Source organism: Gordionus sp. m RMFG-2023, chromosome 2 (assembly GCF_954871325.1).
Source record: "Gordionus sp. m RMFG-2023 chromosome 2, tfGorSpeb1-WG-v2, whole genome shotgun sequence".
NCBI classification, from domain to species: Eukaryota; Metazoa; Nematomorpha; class Gordioida; order Chordodea; family Parachordodidae; genus Gordionus; species Gordionus sp. m RMFG-2023.
The window spans coordinates 50,546,642-50,571,491 of record NC_088776.1 but is presented as its reverse complement, the minus strand read 5'-3'; the positions used below and the strand labels follow the sequence as shown (position 1 = coordinate 50,571,491).

The 24,850-nt window shown below is 26.8% G+C and overlaps 1 protein-coding gene across 1 annotated transcript in view; it reads right to left on the bottom strand.

Annotated features, from left to right (window-relative positions):
- Positions 1 to 9,202: 9,202 nt before the first annotated feature.
- The window catches only part of LOC135923680 (protein bicaudal D homolog 1-like), a 32,869-nt gene continuing 17,221 nt past the window's right edge, over positions 9,203 to 24,850 (bottom strand). The window contains exons 2-12 of the mRNA XM_065458566.1: positions 22,414 to 22,574; positions 21,883 to 22,063; positions 21,670 to 21,804; positions 17,871 to 18,015; positions 17,554 to 17,736; positions 16,853 to 17,034; positions 16,368 to 16,584; positions 15,694 to 15,928; positions 14,686 to 14,824; positions 13,255 to 13,549; positions 9,203 to 10,266 (exon numbers count right to left, since the gene is read on the bottom strand). Coding sequence (XP_065314638.1) covers positions 9,836 to 10,266; positions 13,255 to 13,549; positions 14,686 to 14,824; positions 15,694 to 15,928; positions 16,368 to 16,584; positions 16,853 to 17,034; positions 17,554 to 17,736; positions 17,871 to 18,015; positions 21,670 to 21,804; positions 21,883 to 22,063; positions 22,414 to 22,574 — 2,304 coding nt within the window. The 3' untranslated portion in view covers positions 9,203 to 9,835. The remainder of the gene's footprint in view (positions 10,267 to 13,254; positions 13,550 to 14,685; positions 14,825 to 15,693; positions 15,929 to 16,367; positions 16,585 to 16,852; positions 17,035 to 17,553; positions 17,737 to 17,870; positions 18,016 to 21,669; positions 21,805 to 21,882; positions 22,064 to 22,413; positions 22,575 to 24,850) is intronic.

The window sequence follows — 24,850 nt, the reverse complement described above, 5'->3', positions numbered from 1 at the left end:
TATGAACAATATTTTACTTTTTTTTTAAATTTTTTTTTATTAAGGGGCACAATTAATATATTTTCAAAATTCGTCTCACTCAAATTACATTACATCTATAAGGAGATAATATAAATTTAATTGTTGAAAAACATCTTTCCACACTAACTTTGGTAGCCTGCCAATATGATATCAGATTTGATGTGTCATTAAATTTTCTCTAAGCAGTATAATTTATAAGCTTAAAATATTTTAAAAAAATGTTGAAAAATGACAATATACTAAAGTTTATAAAAGAACAAATTATTATAAATATTGGCCTGAGGGTACACTCGAGAAAGAAAACATGTGTGTTAAACAATTTGATGGGTCCGAAATTTTAGTTATGGGTAAAACTAAATTAGGAGTGATTTTAAATGATTTAACAATTTTTCTTGACTTATCCGTGGTCGAAAAAAGGTAGAAACAATCATGGGTTGGGATTGGATTACTAAAATTGGTCCCTTAAACAACTATTGGAATATTTTTACAACAAATAGTGATTTGATATTAAAAAATACTAAATGCAAAATTAGGTTAAAAATAAAATTCATAAAATAGTAATATCAGATTTGATAAAGGAAGTGAATCCTTCTATTAATCTTGATATGAGTGAAATTTTCGAGGAATTAATGATTAACTTGGATAATTTTCAAAATAAAACTGAAATTAATGAAAATCAAATTGTTGATTTAGAAGTCATTAAATTGAAGAGATTTTAATGGAAAAATATGGTATAATTCTTAGACAATTTGGGATGTCTTAATCATTATAAAGTGGATGTGAAAAATAAAATTAATAAAAGTGCAATTTTTGTGTTAAAACTCTACATGTATTAAAGTGGTACACGTTGAACCAGGATCGAAATTTTACTGGGAAAAATATTTTAATAAAGAGAAATAAATTTTGAGGACACAGTTCCTAAAGAAGATTATTTTTATTCGGGGAAGAAATTTGGAGGATCATTCGAATCCGGATAAAAAAGGTAAAAAAAAAAATAAATTTTCTTTATTAAATATCTTGTTACACACAACGCAATTATTGTTTAGGATAAAATTTTTATTATCAATATTTTAATGAGAACATGGTTTATTTTTTTTATTAGTAATCATAGGAATTCTAACTTTAATAAAATGCAAGTTTATAAGAATAATTCGAGTTTTGATAAATTGGATGTGACCAATTGTGTGGTTACAGCTTTGATATTATTCATCTTATATATTTCATTGATTTTTATTATACATTTAATTAAGATAATTAAGAATAAATATTTTACAAATAAAGTGAGTAAGTTAGATGATTCTAATATTGTGGATGTGAATTCTATGACATCTGATAAATTTTTAGATTTTTCTGAAGATCTAAAAATAGTTTAAATTTGATTCTAATTGAACTTAGAAATTTAAATATCCAGAAGTAATTCCAGTGGGAATGAGAAGTCAAATACTAATGAAATGCCTATTGTTGGTAAAAGTATTATGACGTCAAAAGATATAAATGTTAGTTTAGATTCATTTATGTGTGAAATTTCTGAGAAAATTTCTGAAATTGTGATTAATACCTGTGAAGGTTGTAAAAAATCATGATGTTACTGACAATGTTAAAGGAAATGAAAATGAATGTGTAATTTCAAATGATATAAAAGAAATTAAAGAAAATTTGAAGAATATTTTTAAAGATATAGATACAATTAGAAATAAGAATCATAATTTTAGTGAAAATTGTGATATTTGTGGCCGGAGGGGTCATAGTGGGAAAAATTGTTTTTCGCATGATCAAAAAATCAATGAAAATGTGAATGTAAAATTTAATGATAAAAATGATATAATTTGTCATCGATGTGGTTTTACAGGTCATATTAAAAAGAATTGCATAATGAAGGAAGCTAATTTTAAAGCAGGTTTTCCAAAGAGACCACCGGTATTGATAAATCCCATGGTACGAAATATAAAAGATTCGGTTTTTTAAATATAAGTGAATAAGATATAAACAATAAAGATAATGACCGAATGTGTTTTAAATGTGAGAAAATGGGTCATGTGGCCATGAATTGTGTTCAATATGTGAGTGAATTGCAATGACTATATGATTTGAAAAAGTAATATATATAATATATTAATAACAAAATTTGTAATATATATTGTCGTATTTGTAAATACGTGAACGTTTTATATTTTTTTTTTACGCGAAATGCCAATCAACCAATTAAAATAAGGTTGATTGGATAGAAAGATTAGATGTAATATATTATATGTGGATTATTATTATATTTTTAATTAATTTTTTTTTATAAAAAATTACGGATTTTGATCATTGTTAAAAAAATTAATTTTTTTTATATATAAATTAATTTTTTATATATAAATTAATTTTTTTATATATAAATTAATTTTTTTTATATATAAATTAATTTTTTTTGAGAAATGAAATTTTCTTTTGAATAAAATTTTTGGATTTATATTGTAGTTTTATTTGTTTTTGGATTTGATAATTTCATATAATTCTTGACGATTCGTTTTTTTAGAAAGTTTGATTAAGTTTCTAGGATTTGGTTGGGGTAGATTTTAGATAGGTTTTAGTTTGTGTTTGTAGTTTTTTTTATATATAGTGTTGGTAAATATAAAATTGAGTAAAGCCTAATTAAAAGTGATAATATGTTATAACAAAATTTTTAATAAGAATAACATCTGGGAAGAAAAGTATTATTTATCTTAATCAATAGAGAAGAATATTTGAATTTAAGAATTAAATTGTTATCAATAAAATAAAAACATTGACTTTAATAAATTCATGTGAATAATACCACTTGGTATGGTATTAGAAAGTTCAATAAAATACAAACTTTTGTGTAAATTAATTTTAAAAAAAATAATTTTTTTTTTAATTTAAAGAGACATTGGTGTGAAACAATGTAAAATAAAATTTTTTTAATAATATGTGATAAAAAAAAACTTTAAATAAAAATTTGGTGGACCATAAAAAGATTTTAAACTCTGACTTTGTGAAGAATAATGTAAAATAAAAGAGTTTTAAAAAATATGGAATATGATGTGATGATATAATAGTTATAATTATAAATTTAAATTTTTTATATCCATCGGCACATTTATATTTTTTTTGTAACAAAAAATATGATTTTGGTAATATTATATATATAACAGGCGCGTACGCAGGAATTTGGTCTGGGGGGGGGGGGGGAGATAATAAAATTTTTTAAGAAATATTATTGCTAATTAAAAATACTAAGCATAAATTTATTAGGACTAATAACTTTTCTAATATACAATTTTAAACTAATGTGAATTAAAAAAATTATATATATAAACCGGCAATGAAAAACTATAAAATAAATGTGAATTATAAAATATAAAGTGAATATAACCCATGATATGAATCACTTAAATGACCCAAAATTGAAATTTAAATTTTTAAAATATATAAAGTATAAAAAATTTAAATGTTGGAAATATAAATTAATACACAAAAAGTTTCTTAGGAATAATTGTATTTTGTATGTTTTGAGCTAATTTTTCAATTATCTATCCTTGCTTGGCGTTAAATGCCTTTGAATATTCAAAAGATCCAAATCATTCAATCAACTTTCAGATGTTATATTTCATAGGTATGTTTTTCACAGACTTGCAGGCCCGGCCCCCGAGCCGGACCGTATTTTAATTTTTTTAAATATACCCGGGTGCCCGTAATTTTTTTTAAAAAAAACACTCGGGCTGGGCCTGAAAATTTTTTTAGAAAAAATATCCGAGCCGAGCTGTATATTTTAAAATAAAATATTTGAAATCGCCATTATTAGCTATAAAATCAAAAATAAATATAATTTATTTAAAAAAAATTCGGGCTGGGCCTGACCGGGCTAGGCCTAAAAAATTTTTTAAAAAAAACCCGGACCGGAAAAAATTTAAAAAAAATCTGGGCCGTGTCCTGCAAATGGAACCTCTGCAAGGCTCTGTTATTCTTCTTAAAAAAGAATGTTCTCTCATTAGTTTACTAAAGAGCTGTTAATATATATAACCATTTTAATACGCTGGGAATATAATCTAAAATGTGTTTGAAATAATGCAAAGCATCCATAGCATTTTTATATGAAAAAGGTTGGGAGAGGGGACATTTTATAATACTCTTCTACTGATCCTATATTAATGTTTTGACGATTAGCTTGCTTGCTGCAAGTCGAGGGGGACAAATATTAAACACGTATAGCTCTGCTTTTGACTCAACAATAACATATAAAATATGAAATTCTTCATCAACATTAGCTCTAATTTTCTTGAGTTCTAATAAAATGCTCTCCGCTATTCTCATCTTCTTAATCAAGTCAATGTTATGTTTTTGAAAAGTATTACATAAAATAGTTGTATAATTAAATAATACATTCTAATGAGAAAAAAAATTTGGAATAAGTATTGAATCCAATAAATTTCTTGCTTCTGAGGAAATATTTCTTTCAAGCCATTGTGATATTTCAGTAATAGCATTAATAATCGGCTCTTCTAACTCCATAATAGCTGTTCGATCTCGTTGGACAAGCTTGCAATTTCTTTCTCCCTGTTGGACAAGGAGTTTCAGAGATAATTATTATTTGACTAGAAATTTAGATAAATATTAAGCCACTAAAATTTGAAAATAATAGGTAAATTACGCCAAGGAATACTTGAAATCGAAATTAATTGATAAAATAACTTAGTAGATGAATGTGATAAATAAATGTAATTAAATATATATATATAAATGAAATAGGAATAAATATTAATAAATATAAATTAATATTAACAATAATATTTTTGATAAATATAATCCGGCATCTAAATTGGCTTGGGGGGGGGGGGGGGGGGTGGATTCGTCCCCCTGCCCCCCCCCGCTGCGTACGCCAAATGATATATAAATATATTGTAGTTTAGTATTGTTGTTATATGATATATTAATTTTTTTTGTGATTCATATTATTTTCTTATTGGATATAATGATATTGCATATATGTAGTTTTAACAGTGATAATTATAAAGATATAATGATATTCCATATATGTAGTTTTAATAGTGATAATTATAAATTATTATTTTTAATTCCTATTCCTATTCGTATTCTTTTATTTTGTTTGTGGTCAATTATTTGTTTTATAATTGAAAATTAAGAAAGGAAAAAATAATTGTAAAGTATTGTTGAATCCAAATTTACATGTATTGTAAAACAAGCAATATATATTAATTATTATAATTCGCATGTCGAAAGAAGACAATTCAAGATTTAAAAGTTTAATGTGCAAAGGTACGATTCGTTAAATGATGAGGAAATGAACAATGTCCTAAAAGAACGATAATTATATGGTATCTGGGCTTTTGAAGGGTGGGCGTGTTGCAAATGTTGAATTAAAGAGATTAATAATAATTGTTTATTTATTTTCAAGAAATGTCAATCAGATTATTATTCTTTTGATAATATGTTTTTATTGGAAAAATAATATTTTATCAGTATGTGATTTTTTATATGAAATGAGTCGGAGATTTTGTTAAATGAGTAGTATATCTATGAATTGGAATTATTTGATAATTGATTATTAAGATTGTATATAGAATTTTTGGATGTGAAAAATAAAATTAATAAAAGTGCAATTTTTGTGTTAAAATTTTTAATAAAACTAACAACTACACTTTATTTTTCATCTAATAAAATCCAATAGTATAATAAAAAACAATATACTTTATATTTTTTAACATCAATAAGTAACAACGGATTGACATTCTTTTAAATATAATACTATATATATCTAAGTATAAATATTTTATTATTTACATGTCCACCCAAAAAAGGCCAAGGACATGTGCACTAAATAAATGAATATAAATTTACAAAATGAATATACTAAAAATTTACCAATAAAATTTTTCAATCATCTTGTCTTAACAATTTAATCTCTTCCATTTCTGCATCTGTATATTCTTCTCCATTTTTAGTTGAGTCTCGAATTTCTTCCTGTTTCATAGAATAACTAGTATGGCCTACACTTGTAAGATCGAAATCATACCTTATCATGGACTTCTGTAAAGAATTCATGGGCCTATCTCTTAAATATAATCTATTTCCTTGATACGTCCTCGGTGACCGCACCCGATTGCTTTAATATTTAACTCGAGAATCCACTTTATTATAATCCACCAATCCCAATTTTCCTATTTTGGTCACATTATAATTATTCGAACAGCTCGGTTGATCACCATCTTCCTCACTGTAAAATTTAGGAGTACACATTTTTTTCCTTAATAGATACGCCGGTGTTTTACATTCAGCATATATGTGATCAGAACTCTGGCAACGAAAACACTTCCTGCCAGTAATATCAGATCAATTTATAAATATTAATGTTTTACAACTATCTGCCGTGGTAGATATATATATCTCTGACAACTCTGCTATTAAAGCATCTTTTAACATTCGAAATTATCCTATTATAATCATCTGTGTCTGGCGACATAAAATTGTTATACCAGGGGATAGAATTTTAATCATTGGCAGATGAATGATGGATTATCAACCAGGGACATTGGCTGAACTATATCAATTATAAAATGGACAATGACTTTATCAGACAGTTTCTGAGAAATATTGGTATGTGCAATATTATTTATCAATTTAGTTTGAACTGAATTGGTCTTTTTGGATGTAGTAACACTAACACCTATACTAAAATTATTAAGATAATTTTCAATCTCTTTAAAACTGTTGGCATGAACATTCTTATAAAATAAATACTATTAGAATTTAAAAATGACAATTACCTTTAGGTGTTTTTTGATGTTATATCTACTAGATTTATTTGAGGATATATTTTTTTTTACATTAAACAAAGTAATTTGATATTTTTCAAATTATGGAAATGTAAAATTTTTATTATTGTTATCAAGAACATTTTCTTCCTGGGCTTCCATTTCATTAATATCATCATCGTCTGACTCACTCATATCAATTTGGATATCCATTTGCGGACATTTTAAATCATTTACACCAGATGATTTAGGTTTATAATCCAAATTGAAAATAAATTACAAATCGAAAATATAAATTTCAATTTCAAAATTAATATTAAATCATAAAAATTGTAATTAATTAAGATATTTAAATTTTCATGTTTATAGTTACATTCATTATCTTTAAATAGATAAGTAGCGTTAACGCTAAAAAAAAGAAATAATTGGAACGCGCAGCATTCTACTTTATCAACTCTGCTGGACACTATGCTACTAAAAATATAGATTATAGTTTAATTTATTCATAAAAATATAGTTAAAACTAAACTAGTAACATTTTTTTTTTGAAAAACAATGAAAAAAAAATAAAATTTTTGCTTAAATTTCTAAAATGTTAAAAAAATAGAATAAAAATTAATTATTACATAATGCGCCATCTAGTGGATATATATATATTATATATATTTTTATCAATTGTTAATAATTAATAATAATATAAAGATTTTAATATTTTAAATATAAAATTGGATAGAAAATAAAAAATATATAATATATGCATTTATTTTATAACCAATAAGATGGAATGTTTATACATAATTTTATAGTTACTATGTTACGACTTTAAATATAAGCAAAATATCTTGTTATATTTAATCTACATAATAATTTTAAGTAAATTAAAAAATCTAAATCTAAAAAACTAAAACACGATTTTTGAATAGGGTTGCTTAGGCGACCTACACCATATTAAATTTAATTTAGAAATTGTCATACTATTCGAACTTTGATTGAACGCGTTCGCTAACATCATTCTTTCGCATATTCAGGAATAATTTTGGAAAAAGGGTTAGGATTTGTAGATCATAAAAAATATTGACTTATAATAATTATACAATTTATTTTTTTATATACTACATTAAAAATTAATTTATATTTTTAATGTTTTACTTAATCGCGTAGCCCTTAATATCATTTATAAATATTATTATCGACACTACAAAACATAAGCGTATCAGTGATTTTGTTAGGGGAAGGGGCCTATTAGGTCGGTTTTCCACCATAAATTTTATTGGAGATCTTTAGGGCCACAATTTATTTAATTTATAAATATAAAAATAAGAATATATATCAATGATTAATTTTAATATGAACAATATTTTACTTTTTTTTACTTAAGCCGCACAATTAATATATTTTCAAAATTTGTCTCACTCAAATTACATCTATAAGGAGATAATATAAATTTAATTGTTGAAAAACATCTTTACACACTAACTTTGGTAGCTTGCCAATATGATATCAGATTTGATGTGTCATTTATAATATACCCCATAAAGTGAACAAAATATACAAACAATAATTTAAAAGAAATAAGTAAAAGTTAATAATACTACATAATTATTATTTAATATGTAAACTGGTCGACTAAAACAAATAAGCCTAAAGCCCTTCAATAAAATTTATGGTAAAAAACTCACTTGAGTCCACCCCCCCTCCATTTTTTATGAAAATTCTGGGCACGATTATCTAGAAACAGGCTTGTAAACTTTAGCAGAATATATGAATCTTCAAAATATGGAAATGATATTTTCTTCAATGGGATTAAAAAAGTAATTTTAGTGTCTAATGTTAACTTACTACATGATATTATAAAAGATACATGGAAAATATAACTAGTTTGTGAGTTATAGACAGAAATTGAGTGTAATTTTTTATTTTTTAATCGATAAGATATAATAATAATATAATCTTTTGTTTTAGTATTATAAACATCCATTATTAAAAGCATGTTCTACATTTGTATATCTAATTTTTTATTTGACTGCCTTAACATAAATTAAGCTCAAAATATAATCTTAGATTTTTTGAGGGAGGGGGGGGGATGTGGCACAGAATATCATTTTTTTAACTGAATATAGCTATTATCTTCATATATTTATATTTCAGTGTGAGTATAAATTTTAGAATTTGCTATATATAGTACTATATTGAAGTAGTAGAAACAAGTAATAAAATAATTTTATTATTCTGTATTTATGCAAAATTAATTATATGTTTCTTGTTTTGTCTAAGGTTTTTTTACAATATATCCAAATACAATACATTATATCCAAGGATTATGCTATAGAACATTAAATTCGTATAAAATAAATAAATAAATATATTAGTTAATATAAATTTTTTTATAAACTATTTTAACGCGAATGGCTATTTGTAAGTTAAAAAAAATATTCTAAATGTTTTACAATGACGGAAAAATGATCCCTTTGAAAAATAGGCGCATATATTAAAAAAAAATTTTTTTTTGTATATAAACTCTTTCAAATGTATTTCTCTAAAATGTTCTTTTATGACTAAAATTAATAAAAACAAATTCAATCAACCTTTCGAAAAATATAAGGCAATATATGATAATAAATATGATAAATATTGCCTCAAGAATCTAAAATAATGTATATATGAGGTTAATATAATGTTTGCTCAATATAGATTTTAATACCCATAATAAGGACGGAATGGCAAAAATTAATTTGATCTTTTTTATGAGTTGGGGGGAAAAAAGGTTAAAAAAGGTAGACATAAATATAATAATAAATTATTTAAAATACTTTAAATATAAAATTAAGTATTTTTTTCTTTTATGATGTAAGTATTTTTGTAAAATATATATTTCGTGACCTAGAGTGATAACTCAGTCAATGAAAGGCTTCTTATATAAAAGGTTTTTCATTTATATACACAAAGTTTATTTTATAAACATGAAACGAAGACAAATTAAAAAAACAGAAATAATACAATTCTCTTTTCATTTACTATACTTAACCATGATTTCTCGCTCATTTACTAAACTTAACCATGATTTCTCTCTCATTTTTATGATCGATAATATTTTCGTCACTGTTCTGATGTATCTTGTCATAATTCAACTTTCCATTTGTGGTACTTAATGATTTGCTCAATTTACCAAAAGAGGGGGAGGAGAACTGGGGCACCATAAACATTTGCGCTAATAATTGCTGTTTGTTATTATTATTGCTCGAACTAGATGTGGATAACTTTTTATCACTAACGCTGGCCTTCAAATTCGGTTTATTATCCTTGAATTTAGAAGGCAGTGCTTGGCCTCTTGCTTGGTTTAGCGAACCGTTTTTACTATCGCAATCTTTTGGTGATGACGTGGTTATTTGTGCGTGGGAAGATCTGCCAGTTAGGTTGGATAGTTTTGTTCTGAACGAGTGTGTAGAAGTTGTATTGACTGGGTTTTCAGCTTTTTCATCGATATTCGATAAAATAATATATGTTATGCATTTGAAGAAAAAATCTTTTCCAAAAACTCGAAACTAAAGAATAAATAAAACTATAATGGGCCGGATCTGGGGAAAAAAATTTCTGGCTCAGCAATTTGTGCGAAAATTTTTAATGGACAGAAGAATATCTTTGCAGATCTCTAACATACATATCATTTTTCGATAAAAGAAAAATAAGGAGTATTTTAATACAAATAGAAACTTATGTTATGAGAGCAAAAAATATGCAAACAATATTTTTTAAATATTCTATGCTTATCAATTAGACAATGATGTTGGTTGGAATTGAAACGGGATAAAAGATAAAAAAAATATTTAATGCCCTTCATAATATGAATTTCTGTTGGGAAAAACGGAAAACACCAGAGTTGTTAAAAGATACTTTTTATATGGGTCTAGATACAGAAACATTGAAACGTACCTAGATAAAGATACAATTTTTATTATACTTATATACAGGGTTCGAATTGTTCTCGGACAGAAACTGTTATTATGAGAGCATAAAATACCATTATAATATTTTGTACTATTCAATTGAAATACCAGATAAAAAATGTCAATACCCTTATTTTTATAGTTCTTTCGAGCAAATTCTCTTAGAACGATCAATTAAATTTTTTTTTACATTAAACTTAATTTACTCATTAACAGTTAGAGGAATATCTATAAAATTATTTTTAAAAATTCTAAATAAATTTATTTGCTTTAAATAATTTTGTGCATCAATGATATTGTTTTTAATAATAAATGAGGGTCATGGCTAAGCAAAGATTTATATATTTCTTTACATGGTAAAAATATCCTTCACAAAAAAATAATAATATTTAATGAATATTTACATATTTTTTTTTATAGCCTATATATTTTTTAATATATATTTATTAAAATTATATGCTCATATGAGATAAAATGAAATTTGCATTCAAATTATTTTTAAGATAAAAAAGCATTAAATAAATGTATCTGAAAAAGTATCTGTTGAATTTTGACCGACGGGTCCCACCGTCAGAGTGGGGAGAACACTGTCCGTGTTCGGGGGTCCGGGATGGTCGATGATGGAATCCTGGGGACCGTGTTAGGGTAAAGTTTTAGTCAAGGTATCACGCGGACAACGTAGTGTAATTAAGGTAAAACAAATTTATTTTAATAGTTACAAAAAAAGAAATTAATAAAATCATTCATAAAAAAAATCACCAATCAAAATTTCATTTTTCGTGGTCTTTATATAGATAAATTAAATTATAAAAAAAAGGAATGTTAATAAATTCAGGCCCATCTCGAAAAGTGGCTAGACCAGTTTTGAGGATGAAATCAAAACAGGCTTGGTATACGTGAACAAAGAAAAAAAGGATATACATGATAATGAGAAAAACACATCACTTCTAATTGAACAAAGAAAACAAAAATATAAATGGTAATATAAAAACATATCACTAGAACAAAGACATAATAACTAATATAAGTTAAAACACAACAGTATCCAAAACAGATACAAATAGCTCTACAATAGTATCTAGATACAGATACCTTTTATAAAAGTGTTTAACAACTCTGGAAAACACTATAAGTTTATCCATAAAACAAAAAATAATTAAATTTATATTTTTGCTTAAATTAATTGGGTAAGAAGAAGATAGAGTAAAAGCTTAGTGACAAAATAAGGGCCATTGATTAATATATTAGTGATCTGCATCGGGCCTAATTTTTCAAGCCCAACCCAGCCCAGAATTTTTTTTAAAAAAATTTACCGGCCCTTCCCGAATTTATTTAAATATAAAAATCATAGTTACTCAAAATAAATGATATATGTTATATGGCGTCTTGTTTCTATAAATAAAATCTAATATTTTTATTTTACATTAAAAATTCAAAATAAAATTGATAAATTTATATATATTAAAAAAAAATTCAAATATTCCAAAGCTCGACCCGTCCCGAATTTTTAAAAAAAATATAAGGCCCGGCCCAGTCCAAACCCGATTCCTTTAAAAAAAATAGCCAAGCCAGGCCTGAAGCCCGTTCTTTTGCAGATCTACATAATATATAACCATATTTTAAGATTACGATAGAGAGAAAACATATCAATAAGACTATAAAATGCAAAATTTTGGAAAAACATAGAGGTTTTTTTAATATTTTATTAAATAATTTATTATATCTTAAATCTAACTATTATTACAAACTAAAATTTGGTATAAAATTTATTTATTTTTACAAAATAAAAATTTGAATGATAGTTTAGAATAAGAAATATCATGTTTTAATTTATTAAATTCATAAAAGTTGTATTGAAAAAATTGGTAGGGAGGAAAATATGATTGACCCAGATTTTGAAGATATGAGTCGAAATCAACTTTACAAAAATCAAACAATCAGGATGCCTTATTAAACAAATTATAATGATAGGAATATACACCGTTTGGCCTAATCATTTTGCTTTTCGAATGTTTGAATATATGAAAATAAATTTATCCCTCTATTGCGCACATCACATTTAAGTAAACATGCCATCAAATACTTATTAAATTTGTCGGTAAAATATTACAAGCGATATTTCGAAAATGAAATGATAGAGAAAACAATATATACATTAAAAAAAATGTGAATTAGATCATCTATGATTAATAATGACATATTTATTCACGTCTGGCATTTTTATTTTCGAAAATCGACACTTTTTGTATGGAACATATAAAATAAATGCTTATATTTATCATTACGACAAAATAACAAAAAATTTATTAATAATGATTTATAATTTTTTATTTTATAGTTTAGTAGTATAAAGAGTAGGGAAATAAGTTTTGATCATTTACTAAGTTTTTCCAGTGAACATGTAAGGATTATATTTATACATTATTAAGCACGAATAAAGTTGTGGTGTTTTAGATGTTCAACGCATACAAATCTTAATTGCATAAAAACTAGATAATATATCTATTTAATACCGAAAATGTTATTCGTATTTTCGATGGAAGCTGGAGGAGGGAAAAAGTTGAAACATTCTAAGCTCTCAACTTTTTGGATTAGTGCGAATTTTTGTTGGATCGCCGTTTTAAGCATGGCGTTTAGCGTCTTCCTCTCCGATTCCAAAAACTCGCCTTTCCTTTCCAAGTCTTCCGAGGAGCGGGTTAAATCCCGGATCTCTTTCCTTGAAGCGGATAACTGGCCAGCTAGTGTTAAACAGTCCTCCTTGTAGACCGCGAGCTCTCGCTTATAACGGGCAAGTGTTTCGGAAACTACCTAACGTGTTCAGAAATTTGAAGAATAAAATTATAAGGGACAAAGAGCACTATAAGCTGGCCGGATAAGGACTGGGCCTAAAATTTAAAAATTGGGATCCAGGCTTGGGGGATATTTCATTTATTTCTCCTACATTTTCTTATAAATCAAATTTTTCTTACTTTTCCCATTGCTTTTACCCTCAATGTTTTTTTGTGGTTTTAATAAAATTTGAATGCGAAACCTTCAGGGCCTATTCATATCAAATCAAACACTACATGAGAGACTCAGTGTATATTTTAATTTTAAGGGAAGAAAGTTAAAATAAATTGATAATTAAGGATAAAATATGATGCATATTTTATACTAAGTTCTAGTCTCCATTTCTAATATTAATTTAATCTAATTTTTCAATTATAACTATCTATATGTGGCCCCTTTTTAGCACTTTATGTACCGCCCTTAAGCAATTCCTAAATAAGGTATGCTGTCCTGTGACAGTTCCCTCCCAGCAACCCTAATCATCTTAAAGCTTAATCGATACCGATAATACTTACAACGTTGAGTAGATGGGCTAAATTTAAAGTGATGTATATAACACAGGATCACCCAATAGTGGGAGGGGGGGAGTGTTAGTGTAGTAGATTAGTGTTTATAGTAGGGCCAGTAATTTGCAATACTGTCATGTTTTAATTTTAGAGGTATAACCATATCTCAATTAGTCAGATAAAAAAGAGAAAAGGGTAGAGAAATGGCATTTTTAATCAATCAGCTGATCCCAAATCTAAAATAAGCCATTAATTAATGTTTTTAAGGGTTCTAAATGTTTCTTCAAATATAACATTCTATTATTGGCATTTCTTCGGCTGATTATTATAGTGTTCTATATCTATTTTAAAAAACTTGTTTAAGGGGAGCATTTAAAAAATATAAATATTTTTGTATTTTAGATAGGATATCACAAGGTAATATTTACAAATAATGGATCATTCTAAATTTTTATTGTGGAATATAAGAATTCATTTTTCAATGTGATACTCAGACGACGATTTATGAAGCTAAATTGAAATTTAAAATGATATAAAGTGTAATTCGATTCTAGAGGTAAATCATGTTCAACCGCCGCTTATATGGGATCAATATTAAAAAGAATTTACCCTTCTTTCCTCGCAGTATTTGGCCTGCATACGCGAAAAACACACTTCGGCTGTTGATTTATACGATGCTAAGACCTCTCTATAGTGGGCATTTTTGGAACGTTTGTTGACTAATGCCGCTTTGAGTCTTTGTATTTCCCTTTTTCGTTATATATTTGTTTAAAGATATCAAAATTGAATATATTAATCTTTGTTAGGTCACGTGTTGTTAAATGTAACGAGTTGAGCCCATTTTTAAAAATGGCTAACACAATATTTTATCCAGTAAAATATTATTTAAGCCTAAAAATTTTGGGTCATAGATAGCACAAAGATTGGACATCTATTCGAAATCTCGAGGCTAAGACAATATTTTTATAGCTAAAATATTGAGTTAGCCGTTTTCAAAAATAGGCTCAAATCGAGAAGTTTAACAATACCAGGCCACACTCTATATCTCTATCCATGGAGCAATTAGAGGCACCTTCTCACGATTTTTTTTGAATTTTTTCTTTTTTAATATATCCTTATTTATCTTTTAAATATATTTTATTTTAATATAGTTTATATTGTATCTTATTCTTATTTTATAAATTGAAATCGTTCTTAAATAAAAAAAATTTGATATCTTTAAAAAATAAAGCATTCTATTCAATAAAACAGCTAATATACCTTTTTTAAAAAAAATAATATTAATTTTGGCATAAGGTCAACGAGTTTTTGTTATTCAAAGAATTTGAGGCAAATTTTTTTGTGAAACTTTTTATTTATTTTTTTAATAGTTTATATAGAAGCATAATTGTTGAATTGATGTTTTTTAAAGTATAATATTTATATTAATTTTTTTTATTATGTTTTCTTTTAAATAACAAAAAATAAGAATGGGCTATAATAGGAATGATGGAAAATCAGTTTTATATTCTAAAAATCTTAAATTAAAAATATTTAATGTATAGAATTACAATGAAAAACACGAAAATATGGCATATAAAATGAACAAAAATATAAATCATTTACAACATTAATAACCTAAGCAAGGATGCCTCCTTTTCCCCTTCCCTGTCATTGAATTCGAGATCGATATTTCCGTTGATTGAGATCTTATCATCATTTGCTTCTGGATGATGTAGAGTGTTTGCAACGATAGAAGGGAAAAGTTGGTTGGTGAGCAAAGAACCCAATCTTTCGCAATAAATTTTGACTTCCAAAGCTGGGGACAATTCAGCTGCATTTGAATCTTGATCTGCTATATTTGTGGTCACGGCTGTTAAAATACGTGAAGAAAGATTGATTGTTAGAGATATAGAGGGGAACTCCAATAAATAATTTTAAAACTATACCCGAAATAGTTCCTTAAAAAAATCAGAGACCTACAGGCCTAGTTCTAAGCCTGAATCTTTAAAACCGGACCGGGCCTAAAAAATTTTTTTAAAATACCCAGGCCAAGCCATATAATTTTAAACCAAACATTTTAAATCGCCATTATATGCTATAAAAATTAAAAATATATTTTATAAAAAATCCGAGCCAGGCCTGAAAATTTTTATTTTTTTCAAAATCCGAGCCGGGACATACAAATGGTACCTCTGCAAGCCTCTGAAAAAAATACAAAAAGTTTTAATAATTATATATCCATTCTTTTTAACATAGTATCGAAATCTATTTTTTAAAGTATAACGATGATTTATACACTATATATTTACGTTTAGAGGAGTTGTAAATATCATCGTTGTCATAGTTTTCTCCGTTATGTTTAGTTTTGGCCTTGAAATGGGAATGGTTAAGCACTATACGCTGAGTTTGATCTAATACAGGGGAAAGGGTGTTGTCGGTTATTGTTTTGAGAATTCGGTTGAGTTCAACTACGAGTCTTTGTTTGGCCAAAAGTTCGACTTCCAACCTGTCCACAATACGGTCATCCTAATTCATAAAAGATTGAATATAATTTTTATAAAAAAAATAATCAAAATAAAAAATAGCTTAATTAAAAGGTCATGGGCTTAACATTTAAAAGAACAGGTTGATACGATATAAAACAAGGGTAACGAATAAAAGATGAAATAATTTTCCTAGAGGAACATATTTAAAAACCAAGATCTAGTTTTAAAACTCTAAGGTCAATCTTCCAGAGTCTCAATTATGTTTCCTAACAATCTTCGCGTTTTTAAAATGCCACCCCTAATTTAACCTTATTTCTCTCTCCATCCGATGATGCTTTGGAGAGCAAGGTTTCGTTTTCTTTTTCCTTCTCTTTCAAGAGTAGAGTTTGGATTTTGGTGACGAGGGCCTCCTTTTCTCGTTTTAGGGCTTCTAGCTCTTCTCTCAAATTATTTATCTCGGCCGATTTCATCTCGGAAAATAGGTCGGAACCTTTGATATTAAGGCATATTTTTGAATATTAATTTTTTTTAATTTTTTTTGATATACAGAATAACCTGTCTAATTTGGGCACCGTTGAGAACAAGATTTTTTTTCTAACTTAAGACAGTTGCGATATTTATCAATACTAATAGTAGTTAATAAAGAATTTGATTAAGACTCAAAATTTTGATCAAATTAGAGTTATCCGAATTATCTAGAGACCAAATCAGACAAGTTTTACAGTATTTGTTTGTTTCTTTCTGAATTTGTTCCAAAATAGTAATTATATTTACTATAATGAGGAAATTTTGAATAACTAATGAAAGCCCATAATGAAACTACTACATTACTACGTAACTACGTAGTACATACATATGTCTGCAATTTAGCAAAAAATTTGCTCGAAATGATAAGTTAAATATCGAATGTATAAAAAAGGATTATCTTTTTTTAAGCAACATTTCATTTTATAACAAAAAAATATGAATTAAAATTTCCAACATAATCCATTTATTCAAGGCGCATTACCAGCCCCAGTTCCATTTGCACTAAGATCTACGTCGCAGACGAGACAAGTGTTATCGGAAGCCTGCATGGAAGAGTCATAGTCGCCATTGATGTTGGCGTTGGAATGCATGAGCGTTTTCAGAAGTTCAGCATTGGTCGATATATTGAGGTATTCCTCGTAATCAGAAGCCAGGAGTTGGTGTTCTGAAAACAATTAGGGGGATATGAATTAAAGATTTGAACCTAATTATTAAAAAGAATCATTTGTTTTCTTTCTCTCTCCTAACAACCCCTCAATGCCTTTATGAGAAAGATTTCGTTGCAAAACATTGCAATACCGTTTATTCCGTTCTCGTTATTTCGATCGTTATTAAAATCTATTCGCCCACCCCGGTTTTTATTCCATCTGTAATCTTCTATTTCGCGTTTAGCGGATCGAAGCGATCGTTTTTCCCTCTCCAGAAGCTCGGATGTTTCGTCTAACTTTAAAATAAAATTTAAAAAAATTAAAGTTAAATTATTGTTCCCCTCAAAAAATAAGGATGGAGAAACAAAAACAAATCAAATTTAGAATTTTTATTCTTCAACTGTTTTTTGAGTTACTAGAATTCGAGTCCTCGCATAATAAATTTTCGGCCAGAACCTGATGATCTAAAAAAACATTAGACTGACTAAAAATATATATGGAATTAGAAAATACATCTCAAACAAGCAAAAAATGTCTCGTTATTTGGCTCCACCTGTTTTCTATTTTATTACTAAATTCATTTATGTCAGTTTACATTTTTTAGATAGATTTTGGGAGTTATACTTTTTATCTGTTTTAAATGTCAAAATAAATTAATAAAATCATTCTAAGAGGCTTTTACGAGAAAGTGTGTCGAGCTAATCCAAATATTTTGGGCAAAAGCATTTTGATATTTATAATTTCAGTCAGGTTGCCATCTTACTTTTAACCCTCCCTATAGATCTGTATCGAGCTGAATTTTTCGACACGGTCCATTTTTTTATTTGTTCCAAAAAGGCCCAACATAAATAAAAATTACCTACCCGACAGACTGGATATATTTAAAATTAAATATAAAAGAGTTTAAAAATTCTAATTATCAATTTTTTTTTAAAAAAATTTAAATAAAATGTAATATTTACTTAAATTAATATATATGTTGTATTCCATATCAAATCAACTGAAGATTCAACCCGACTCGATTTTTTTTAAAATTTGCATGATGGTAGTATATACACTAACTAGAAATAATATAAAATTTTAATTCTCAACTCAGCTTACTTCATGAGATATGGCCATCTTTAGAAACGCGAAAAGTTCAAAATACACCATATTTAATTTTAAATATCTCAAAAAGTAATTAAGCTAAAGGTATAATTAAAACTTTATTAAATAACTCTAGAATAGCCCTTTAATATGATATAAAATTTATTATATTAAAAATAATTTTATTACCAAAAACCGGAAATAGAAAACCAGAAATGGTTATAAAATAAAAATTGCCCTTTTTTTTCTTTCAAAATTTTTTAACAAATAGACATTATATATCTTAATATTTGTACAAAATCCTAGATTGGGACCATTACTGGGACAATAGTTATTACGCTTTAAATATAAATAGTATGGCTATTCTATATTATACGAAATGATTAATTATTTTTTTAACAAAAGTGATAATAGTATTAAAACTGAAATCCGAACCCCATCTTAAGATTTATATTCGTCGTCGTCGTCCCCCCCCCCCAAAAAAAAAATTTCTTCTTAAATTCGAGATTTTTGACCTGGCAATTCTATGAGTGAATTATGTAGATTATTTTCCGGATAAAAAATTATCTTTGTGATCGTCAGAAATATATTTTCAAGATTATTTTCTACTTATAATTAATTGTCAAATAAAATAATTATCATAAAAATCAAATTCAATTCCAACAGCAACAGCCGTCATTTTTATTGATTAATTTTATAAAGCCATTTTTCTAAGAAAATTAAATTATCGATATTCATTTCATTATCCAATTTATTTTTAATTTATAAGAAAATTAAATTATCGATATTCATTTCATTATCCAATTTATTTTTAATTTAAAATAATTATATAAAATTAATAGCTATCTTTTATTCCTTACCAAAAAAATTTAAATGTCTAGAAAAGTTATTTCTATTCAAGTAAAGTGCTGTAATCCCTTTAGAATAAAATCTCATTCAGTACGTTACGATCTTAGAAATGTTTTACAATGGATGATAGAAGTGAATTCTAGCTTATCAATTAATCAAAAAATTTTTAGCTCTTGCCGGAAAAAATTAAAAAATATTCAACAAATCTGATCTCACCTTTTACTTCTACGATCCCGATCACATTACCTTCTATTTCTAACTTACCTTCTACCTCAACTATTAATGAAACATTTAGCGATTCTGAACCTGATCAACGACTCTTATACAGATTTTAATACTTCAATTTCAACTTTAAATGAAACTTTGCCATTTTTAGGGGAGACACCTATTAAAAAGAAAATGTTAAATGAAAAAAAATATCCTGTAAATAAATTTTTGAAAATTCAGGGAAAAATTAAAAAAATTTTAAAATAAATCTAGAGGATCAAGCAAAAAAAGATGAAGCCGAAATCATAAATCAACTGTGAGAAAAATTTGCTACAAGTTCTCGCAATGAAAAAATACAAATTTTAACAGTTTTACCAAAATCTTGGACTCTTGATAAAATTGAAAAGGAATTTTCAACCACAAATTTTATGGCCCGGACAGCTAAACAATTAGTTGAAGAAAAGGGTGTTTTGTCAAACCCAAATATCATAAAACCAAGTAGAATAATTCCGGATGACATTGCAAATAAAGTAATAGAATTTTATAATTCTGACGAAAACAGCAGACTTATGCCAGGTATGAATAATTTTATATCAATGAAAGTTAATGGAAAAAGGAACCAAGCCATTTGATATTCATGTAATATAAATAATTAGCTAAATAAAGTTATAAATATTTTTGCAATTATTTTCTCTCTAAAATAAAATCGCTAAACTTATATGCTAAATATGACTTAATGTCTACTAGTGGGCTCACAGCCCGAAACATTTATAAAAAAAATATAATCGGCCCGATCATAAAGGAATTATCTTTTTATTTGTTTCGTAAATTACTATATATTTGGTATAATTTAGGATTTAAGCCATACTATTTATATTTAAAGCGTAATAACTATTGGCCCAGTAATGGTCCCAATCTAAAATTTTGTACAAGTATTAAGAAGTATAATGTCTATTTGTAAAAAAAATTTGAAAGAAAAAAAAAGAGTAATTTTTATTTTATAGCTATTTCCGGTTTTTGGTAATAGACTTTTTATTAATAAAATCATTTTTATATCATATTAAAGGGCTATTCTAGAGCTATTTAATAAAATTTAAATAATGCCTTCAGCTTAATTACTTTTTGAGATATTTAAAATTAAATATACTGTATTTTGGAATTTTCGCGTTTCTAAAGATGGCCATATCTCATGAAGTAAGCTGATTTGAAAAGTAAAATTTTACATTTTTATTAGTTAGTGTATATACTACCAACATACAAATTTTTAAAAAAATCGAAGGGGGTCGAGATGAGAATCGACTTTTTTGGTTGATTTAATATGGAATACAACATATATATTACAAAAAATAAAAATTGGCGTCAAATATTTATTTTAAAATATTATCAATTTTATTTGACAAATTTGAATCATATTAAATTTTCAAAAATTTAAGCCCAACCCGAACCGATTTTTTCTTTGCATCCCTATTCCTTCTCCTTTTCTACAGATCTTTTCCAGCTATCATATTCTTTTAAAGAACATTTTCACCTTGCTTAATTATTTGAACCCAAAACCAGGGTTTAACAAGAGTTTTCGCACAAATATCTTTAAACATTTTTTTTATAAAAAAAATAATTGGAATTTTAAGATAAAATTTGATTGAAAATCTTGTTTGAGCGATCTTTAAAAAATCTACCGAGATCTAAATCTTCGAAGAATATTCATTTATAAAGCAAATGCTAAACTCAGCCTAAAACAATTCAAATTTTTATCTTGCAATAAATGTACCTTCTATTTTCTTTTTCTAAGCATAAAAATAACTAAAAACTTGTTTCTTCAAAATATTTTTCATGGATTCGGTGTCTTCCAACTTCTGGGCTTGAATGAATTTCTGTTCCTTGAAATTTTCCAATTCGATTTTCAAAGACTCCACCTCCATTTGGTTGACCCTGAGAGCTACGACCTTACATGAAAGAGTGGATAAAAAAAAAGAAAGTAAAAATATAATGAAATATCCCCCCCCCCCCAGTAATATTCAAACTTGCTTTTGCAGAGCTAGATTTTCGTCCTCCAACTCAGACATATCTATCAGAAGCTTGCTCTCCCTCTTTTCCGAATTCCTCAACTTGTCAATCATTTTAGCCCTTTCTTCGACATTCTCCTTGCTTTCATTATTGAAACGATCCGACAATTGCTCGTATTCTTCGTTCTCTTTGTTTAGTCTATTTTTCCCCACGTTCAAAAATAAATATAATTATAGATTATTATAAGATTGAGATAGCTTAGATTAGAATTGGAAAAAAGGATATCAAGTAAAGATAGTGTGTAATACGAAAAATTCTGTTTGATTTTCCCGGATTACTCTGCCGATGGTATTGTTTTTGCCATTATTTTTTCTCAAACAAACAAAAAATCTTAGAAAAAAATGTTAACGTTCGAAGTATGATTTGATGTTATCCATCAAAAATGGCATGCGTGAAGCATGTGAATGCTCCGCCCCTTTGAATTATTCCCTCACTCCGAACTCATTCTTATAAAATATCACTCAGGGCCATCGCTATATGAAATCTACCTATCTCTTTCGCTCTTGACCACTTTAAGCTGATCGCAAAGACCCTTTATATGTTCATTCAAGTCCTTGATGGTAAGAGTATTGTGTTCCAGCCTATTTTCTTCTTCCGAGAACGATTCCTGAGTCTGTTTCAACTGGGTAAATTGAGCCCTGCGTAGCGCCTTTTTTATAAAAACAATAATAATTTTTTCAAATGTATATCCGGCAAAAGAAATAAATATATAATTTTAAGCCTATCCCCTAACCTCATGAGTCCTTTTTTCTTTCTTTAAGAAAGAAAGATTGACAGGTTGTTTCCAACCGGACATAATATGGATATTAAAAAAACGTGGCTTAAACCTGATTGCAAAAAAAGTCTAAGAGGATCGAAGATACTTTTAAAAAATCAGTCTGGATAATGCTGTTAAACGGCTTGATTTTTAAAAAATGGATAACCCAATATTTCAGAAAAAAATATTAGGCACGCCTGAAGATTTTGCTCGTAGAAGACAGGAAGGTTTAAAATTTTTAAATTAAAATATAGGGTTAGCCGTTATTTAAAATAGAGTTGCTTAGCAACATCCGGTCTGGCGGCGACCTCCACCTACGCATACTTTGACCAATCATAGATCCTTAACTTTAACCCTCTCCCCAACAACTAAGAATTAAACTTTTTTCATAAAAATTATAATTTAATTTTTTCCCCTTAGTTTATTAGTTTACCCTAGTGATCTGCATCGGGCCTAATTTTTCAAGCCCGGCCCAAACCTTAAATTTTTTAAAAAAGTTTTGCCGGCCCGGCCCGAACCCTAAATTTATTTTAAAAAATTTACCGGCCGGGTCAGGCCCGAATTTATTTAAATAGAGAAATTAATTTTTATAATTACTTAAAATAAAAGACATATGTTATATAGCGTTTAGTTTCAATAAATTAAATCAAAATTTTTTATTTTACATAAAAAATTTAATATAATATTGATAAATTTAGATATATTTAATAAAATTTCCAAGGTCCGACCCGACCCGGCCCGAATTTTTTTTTTAAATAAACTTTGCAGATCTCTATATTACCCTCCAAAAAATATATTTCTTACAATTTAAAACGAAAAACATATTGTTTTAATTAATTAAACGTTTTTTTGCAAATAGATAAATTTTTAGAAATATATAGAATTCGAGTTGGCATCAAAAGAGTGATGAACTTCCTACCCCTCTTTAACATTCTTTTTTTATATATTAAACTTCCGCCTAAAATCGTATAATATTTATTCTTAATTCAAATCAATTTTTTTAATTATAGGGGGAAAAAAACTTTTTCTGACTCTTCAAAACCATGTGTTCGGAAACATTCCACAAGATGGAAAGAATTGGAGAAAAAGGCTATTTAAAAAAATTTTCACCCTTTTTTTCATTTTTTGAAAGGAAGGATGAATAAAAACCCAATCATATTAAGAAATTTTTTAAAAACCTATCCTGATAAGAATACGGATATTATGATAGTTCCCCGTAAATTTAATTTTTTGGCCTAACCCCAATTTTTATTTCAAGTCTGAGCTCGACCCAGGATGCATGTTTTTTCTTCAAAATATTAAATGATTATTTTTGAAAACCTTTTCGAATACTCGTAAAAAATGTTTAAATTTTCATTTTTTGTTTTTTAAAATAATAATTTTTTTAAAAAAAAATTTCGCTGTAAACGTAATAACAAGCAAAAATTCCATTTATTCGCCACGGAAAGCGCTTATAATTCAAAACATATTAATAAATTTTTTTCAAAACACAATATTTTTATTATAATATAAATGATTTCAAAATTATGTAATTTTCTAGGGGTTAGACTAACATCCTTCATTTATTACCATAAAGATTGTACGATAAAAAAAAACATTTTGAATGAATATAATTTTATTTTTTTGTTTGTTTGTTTGTAATAATAATAAGGTCATATCCTGGGTTTGACTATTACTAAACAGCCGGCTGTTTAGCTAGCTATTTAGCTTACTCTAAACTGGCCAAAAATGAAAGCAAAAAAATACGAAAAATCACAATGCCACCAAACACTTAAAACAAACCAAAATAGGGTGTCCTAATTCAAAAGCTGTTTAGTCTTAGGTAAAATAACGTTAAATATCATAATTAAATTGGAACAGGGCATAGCCAAAATAATTATTTTAGGAACTCCCTTTAAGAAATAAGGCAGTGCTGGCTAAATAGATTTTGAACTAGGACACTAATTTTGTACATTAAATAAATATTATTATTTTTTATTTATATATCTTTTCGGTATAAATAAATAATCTTTTAGACAGGGCATTGAGCCGTACCGCGAAACCGGAATCAACCGTTATCTGAAACATATCTGTAACCGAACAGTTTAAAGGAAATATAGAAAGAACGAACCGAAGTGTTATAAATATTTTGAACCGGGTCAATTTGAAATTTTAAATTTCCCTGGGAG